This window comes from Alexandromys fortis, unplaced genomic scaffold (genome assembly GCF_014885135.2).
Source record: "Alexandromys fortis isolate MF-2015 unplaced genomic scaffold, M_Fortis_MF-2015_v1.1 scaffold_37, whole genome shotgun sequence".
Taxonomy (NCBI): Eukaryota; Metazoa; Chordata; class Mammalia; order Rodentia; family Cricetidae; genus Alexandromys; species Alexandromys fortis.
In genome coordinates, this window is record NW_026067914.1 from 6,694,217 (window position 1) to 6,701,245 (window position 7,029).

A 7,029-nucleotide genomic window follows, 5' to 3' on the forward strand; every position below is an offset into this window, starting at 1 on the left:
TAGGTGGGGCTCAGGGAAGAAAGGTAGTAGAGACAGTATCAGCAGGGAAGTTCTTCCCACAGTCGCCTTGGGAGAAATAAGCTCCTGGTTCTTTTCACTGGGCATGCCCATCATTTCTTGTTGAGACTGGCTACTGCAGAAGGTCTAAACTGTTCATTATTCTTCAGTTCTACAGACCAAGTGGATGAGAGACAGGTCCCTCTGGTGCCACCAACTCATTCTCCCTATTTCTATGCTGCCCCTAAGTATCCTGGGTTTCTAGACCATTTTCTTTTATTCCACTGAATGAGAAACTCAGCTCATTACCAGCTTCCTTCTGAAGTCCTGAACCACAGGGCGTAACTAAACAAAACCCGTGATGTGTAGGTAGAGGGGCCAAATTCCTATCGCCATTTGCCTTCCTAGCTGCATCCAGTAGGGATCTGAGTCCTTTGTCTCAAGAAACATAGGCACTAGTATATTCCAATTTATAAACACTATTCTTTCTCTTTTATTTGTGTGTGTGTGTGTGTGTGTGTGTGTAAAAGAACTGCACAAGCAACTCAGCTTCAAGAAAGCAATGGTGTCACTAGAATTGGCTTCTGAGCCCACTCACTGTCTGTCTCAGGTATACAAGGCCTTCCCTTTCACTCCCACCGCCTGCCTTCCATCCCCACAGCCAGTCCCAATCAGAAGAAAAGAGGTAAGCTAGGGACAGAAAGGGTGCATGTGCCCACGGGAACAGCACAGGAAGCTGGTAAGCAGAGCGGGAAGTGACTTGGCATTCCAGAGCTTTTCTCTCAAGGGAGAGAGGAAACAAGGTCACCTGCTCTCCTTCCTTAGGATTCTCCCTTTCCTCCACGAGTTAGTTCTGAGGGGGTAAAGAACTATTTTAAGGTCTGTGGAAATAACTATATCTGTGGTTCAGGAAAAGCCGTGCTGGTGGTTCGTAAAAACAATATAACATTGAAGGGATTCCCTGTGAAACCTCTGTTTGGGAGGAAGGGGCATGACTCCACACAGAATCGACTCCGTCTTCTTTCCCAACTCTAAGACAATAATATCAACTAAAAGAAAATTGTGTTTATTTCCAATACCATAACTATATGCTTATTTTGGCTTGTTATGAACTCACATTTGACTAGATGAGAAAAATACTAATAAGATATCCTCTTTGAAATCTTAATCATTAGATTTAGGAGTAAAAATGTATAGAATGGCTTAAGAACTAAAGTCCCATTGAACTTACTATGTAATAGTTGGCTCCTGGCAGATTAAAAATGACCGAATGTCAAAGCTGTGGCTTAGCAGTTAGAAATTTAAGTCCCACAATACAATACAGGGAGTTCTTACCACAGGGCCACCACAGAACCGACATCTATACACTCAGCAGAGGTTCACCAGCTCAGTGGTGTTTTCAAAACTGAATGTTATTTGGGCAACTCATATGAAGATTTATTTTTTTCTGGCACAGGGTCTCACTGTGTAACCACAGCTGACCTGAAACTCACTATGTAGACCATGCTGGCCCGAAACCATAAAGATCTACCTACTCTGCCTCCCAAGTGCTGGGATTAAGAACACCTTGCCTAGCCATGAGAAGATGATTAAGGAAGGAAAACTACATAGCAGACATGTAAATGACCTTAACCATACTAGAATTGCTTTATCATGATAAGAAATGACACCATCTTCCAGAGAAGACAAAAGTCACTCATTTTTCAAAGGCTAACTCCCTCCTCATCTTTAACATCCTACCTGGGGAAATGCCATTAAACTTGGAACAATTTCTCTAGCTGAAGTAGAAAGAAAAGGTATTTTCTGTAACCACACTGCCACTAATGCATCACTATATAAATGTCAAGAACGGTCAGAAATATTTACACCAAAAAGAATACAGCCATGTAGAGGACTTTCCCCCAACACCCCCTCTCCCGTAACTAACACGCAGGTTCAAAAAATAAACCTTAGAAAATGAATATCTCTGAAATATACGGAAAAGATTATTGAGAAAGTAAGAGAGGGAAGCGGTTGCAGTCTGTGCACTCAGTTTCCGTAATGTGAGTTCCCAACCATCGGCCACCGCTTTCCTGCGTTCTACCTCACAAACTCTCGTCCTGCATTAGAATTTTGAAATCTACCTTTCTTGCCTACTATTTCCACTCTTTTTGAAGTGGGCACTTTTCCTCTAGCCGCCTAAATGCAGAACCGCAACGGAGCTGCTCCCGTTGTTCACGGCTGACTCTTTCGTCACGTGGTTTGTATCCCGTTTCCTGAGCCCTAAGAAAGAAGTGAGCCTCACACCGAAAAGGCCCGTTCACTCTGACGTGGGACACAACCAGCTGTGACACCGTCCTTCCCGGGGAAGCAAGCACGAGCAGCTTCTAGGACGTTGCCCCCACTCAGCTTTCCTCTTCAGCAGACCTGAGCGAATGTGGCCTCCACGGAATTATGCTAGTTCGCCCCGCCTAAACGGTGCTTGAGGAACTCAAAGTGTTACCAAGAGAGGCATGATTACCACATGGTACCCTTGCTCTCTCTTCAAACGGTAAAGTGGGAACCCACATTTAAACCTCAGTTAGCACACAGGACTGAGTGTGAATCGGATACCCAGCAAAAGCTGGTTCTGTCCTTCCCAGAATGCACTTGTCTGTCCTACAGCGCTGTGGGTAATTTGTGGTGGCTGCAAAACTCTCTGGGCTCAGGGAACAGAGCGGATATCAACACTCCCTCTTCCAACCACGTTTCAATAAACTGCACTCCTTTTAATTTATCATTTCTGTGTTTCTCTGTCAAATTCTCGCCCTCGGTTTCTTCTGGAGGGAAGGATTGGCATATCTGGGTACCCTCCGCTAGACTTCACTGCCTTCCCTCTCTGGATGTTGAAGGGCAATCAGTTGGCCACAATTTAGAAGGGGTGCGGCCCTCCAGAATTTAAAACCATTCACAATGAAAAACGGCTTAAAAATCAATGTGTCCCTTTAGAGTTTGCAATCTGAACGTATTCCTAGACGTCTGCAGTCAAAGCGGCCATTAGCAGTTAGTGTTTGACCACAGCCGCGGGAAAGAGGCCATCCCTTTGCCACCATGGGTTTGTCACACACTTTCTCCGTGCTTTTAGAGTACAAGTGAAATTTAATCTTCAAAATGAAAAAATAGACACATTTCTAATACCAAAATATAAGATTAAAATACTTAAAAATAAAATGTTAGCAGGAAGTAGGGCTTTTTTTTACATCATAAAAGAAACATTTAGACTCGCTTTTCTTATATAAATCCTCCTAACTCACTAATATTTACAATTTCCAGAGTAGTTTTTCTGAGACACTGAAAGAGACAGGGAGGATCATTCTGGAGACACAAGGTCAGACCTGACCGTGGACACCGATCGCAGCCCTTGTCTACCACTAACCTGTCCACTGGCTCCAGGGAGCAGCCCTGCATTCCGAGGCTTGAGACTTTTTTCATTCTATTGTCCTCTTATTGGGTGTTAAATTCTTTCCAGGAATATTCTACTTGTAAAAAGTGTTTTATTCTAGCTACAAAACATTTAATTTCGGGAAAACCACATCTTTATATCCTGTGTGAAAGGCTCCCAAAGCCATCAAGATACGGAAACGCCAGATTTTTCAAAACATAAATCTAATCCTATGCCCTTCCAGCAGTCAGAACACCTAATAGAATGGCGTTATATCCTCAGATTTGTTTGCCATGAGATGAAAGGCAGGGAGGCAGATAGTGATTAATAATAATCATTCCTGAGCTTCTAAAGGAAATGGAGAGTGAATGACTACGGCCTAAAACAAAGACTTCTCCACGAGCGTCCTTTCTGCTCCCCTGATGTCTTTCCTTCCATCTATCTCTCAAGCAGATGAAAGTGGGGGATCTTCTAAGCCACCGAAAAGTGAGATCTAATGGAGTCTTCGCGTAACTCTCGATGTTTCCCGATGTTCCTCTCTTCTTGCTGATTTCGCCTCTCAATGGTTATTCTGTACTTCTTCCTATGCAAAAGCAAAATAAATGCAACAATAAAGCCTCACTTGACAGCAAGATACTACGGTTCCTCTTACAAAGAATGCCTTCCAGGGACATCTGGGTTAGGTCTGATAAATTAGAAGTGACACAATATGAAACCCTGGTCAGAGATTAAAGTAGTGTGCCCCAAGGCATCGTGTCCTTATTCAAGGAGGAAAATTGGCAAGCTTTCCAACGTACTGTAGAACAAGCCTTCCCCTTCTTCCCTGGGACCATGTGGGTTCAGTCTTATCTCTTCTGCCCCAGAAGCTCTGCTTAACTCCCAGGATATGCCCCCAGATAAAGATCAGATTAAGTGTACTGTGACCAAAGGGACAGGGACACAATTGTTCCCACAGAGAGCTACACACACCCAGACTTACATCTCCATGTGAAAATGAAGAAACCTTAGAAATAAGCCCTGAATTCAGCCTTTGAAGATTACTAAAGAATGGACCACCACTGCAACAAACGACCAAAACCTTGAGCGCATATACGTAGCACCAGCTTATGAGCCTGGAGGTTGAGCCACAGCAACAGCTAAGCACGTGACTTCTCCAAACACAGAACACATTCAGCAGCCTGAATGAGAGATCACTGGGCGCTCCCTCCAGCCCTTCAAGGTGAACATGGGCACTTATTTCTGAATTGAAGGAAGTGTGAGGATAGGGTCATTCTTTGTCCAGATTTCCTCTTCGTGTTTACATTTGGTAGGTAGAAGGGATTCTCATGAATGGATCCGTGGTCCAGAGATCCCAGCAACTCTCTGGCCCGTGGTGGCCAGAGTACAGTAGAAATCCATAACCCAAGATGACCAAAGAATGGCTTTGATATTTTAACCATCATCCTTCTCTCAGAGAAGGGTGTGGGCAAATCACAGGGAGTATTAGGCAAAGACAGGAGACAAAGGCCAAACACGCAGAGTGAATTTTAGCATCTTGAATGGTCCCTACCTGAAGAAGTAGAAGGCCATTAGCAAACCAGCGCCAAGTAGGGCCCCCACCACAATTCCTGTCACTGCTGATTCTTCTAGGCCACCTGCTTGAAAAGGAGACATCACTGGTCAGAGCTCACTTGGGGAAATAAGTAGAAATACTTTGGTTTGTGTTCATCTCCCAGTTGAAACAAATTTCTTTCCTCTGTGAAGTATATGCATATATATGTGTGTGTGTGTGTGTATATAGATGCTTTTCAGAAAGCACTAGACAAAGACACTGTCACGTGACAGTGAAGAGAACAGCAGCAAAACAAATTTTAAGTTGAGACCGGGACAAATGGCGGTCATCCCAGCATTTGGGAAGATGAGGCAGGAGGATCACATGTTTGAGGCAGCCTGAACTACACAGCAAGATCTATAACAGGAAAGGAAGAGGACAAGGGAAGAAGAAGAGGGAGGAAAGGAAGGTTAGAAAGAATCACAGACAGAGAAAGAAGCACAGATTCGAGCAGGATTTGATGAGGCTGGAAGCTGGAGATTTCAGACACATCCACACTCTGCTTGAGCTGAAAGTCAAGGAAAGCAGCGTGGATGGACAAAGGCACTGACCCAGCTCTTCTGTTTCTCACGGAGGATGGTGACACTCCTAAGTGCTAGAAGGTCTGGGGAATTGTACTGGGTCAGTATTCTGTTTTTAGATGTTCTCTCACCAAAGCCAGAGTCCCATCTCCAAATGGCCTACATAGCTTTGTGAAAAAGCAAACCATTTGGGAACTCAGTTCTAGAAAAATCAGCCTCTCCCGTCCTTGCACAGTTTAGAGCAAGCCTGCAGGTCATGGCCTCATGGGCTCCTCAGACCAAAGCTGGGTATATTTTACTTTACATGTGGGGAAATGGAGGCTTGGTGAGTTGAAGGAACTCTCCTGGCCCAAACAGGCAAGAAGCAAAGTAAGACTTTGGATCCACGTGTGGAGGCTACGTGGTCAATACACTTCTCCATTAATTCTTTCTCATAACTAGTGTATAGACATAAATTCCTCAACATTAAAAGATGGTCCTGAGTCACAATGATCATTCATATAGTCACCTAAAATTACCAACTGGCCTGCAAGATTGATACCACTTGTTCTTCCTCATCAGAAGCCCCTCAGAGACAATCACTTCAAAAAATGTTCCTGTCTCTGAGGAAGATACACCTGCTTCTCTTTCTCCATCCAGAAATGGGCTATAAATAATATGTTCGATGCTTATTTGCCACTTTGTAAGTTGCCAGGTATTTAAGAACATTATCTGTCCCATCTTGAAGATCTGGAGGTCAACTGTACACTTTAAAATCAATAATGAGATTTGTTACAGTAGATAAATAAGAGACAGTTAATAATATTATTTTTCCTCAAAGTAGAAACCTCTAATAACTAAGAGATTGTAGAAAGAGATATAAATGCAGATAGAATATACTATCATCTGGAAGAAAAGAATAAAGGGAAGAAAGATGGACACTTCTGGTAAGGGAGGAGGGATGGCTTTTTCGAGTTGTTCCCACGGGTTTGAAGACATCAGAAAAAGACATGGGAGCTTTCTGAACACGAGTCCTTGAGAGCAACATGTGCTGGCCCCCATGTGACTGGAGAAGAGGAGGAAAAGTGAATTAAGTCTCTGAACTTACATGATTTGCAAGGCGAGCTATTGGTATGCTCCACAATTCTGGTTTCATCTATTCTCAGTTTCAAAGGGCCCCAGGGGTACTTGACATTGGATCGCATTTTGAACCGGCCTTCTTTTCCAAAGTAATCACCAATAACCTACAGAGAGGCAAAAGTCAGACATGAAAAGGGAAAAGCCAAAGTTACCTGTTCCCTGCAAGCAGAGGCTGCTCGTTTGTTTTCTGGCTGCTCAGACCTGGAAAATTACATTAATTACAGCACTCTGGCCAATGGTGCAAGCATATTTCTAGCTAGCTCCTAAATCTTAAATTAACCCATTGTGTATGGCCACAGTGCTGTGGCTTACCAGGTAGAGTTCCAGGTGTCTGTCTTCTTTGGCAGCTACATGGCATCTCTCTGACTCCACCTACTCTCTCTCTCTCTCTCTCTATATAT

The 7,029-nt window shown here is 43.7% G+C and overlaps 1 protein-coding gene across 4 annotated transcripts in view; it reads right to left on the reverse strand.

Annotated features, from left to right (window-relative positions):
• Positions 1 to 503: 503 nt before the first annotated feature.
• Npr3 (natriuretic peptide receptor 3) overlaps positions 504 to 7,029 on the reverse strand; it is a 59,546-nt gene continuing 53,020 nt past the window's right edge. For 3 of the 4 annotated variants that reach the window (XM_050139093.1, XM_050139090.1, XM_050139092.1), the window contains exons 6-8: positions 6,597 to 6,732; positions 4,947 to 5,034; positions 504 to 3,980 (exon numbers count right to left, since the gene is read on the reverse strand). In XM_050139093.1, coding sequence (XP_049995050.1) covers positions 3,869 to 3,980; positions 4,947 to 5,034; positions 6,597 to 6,732 — 336 coding nt within the window. In that variant the 3' untranslated portion in view covers positions 504 to 3,868. The remainder of the gene's footprint in view (positions 3,981 to 4,946; positions 5,035 to 6,596; positions 6,733 to 7,029) is intronic. The other variant, XM_050139091.1, reaches the window with a different exon arrangement.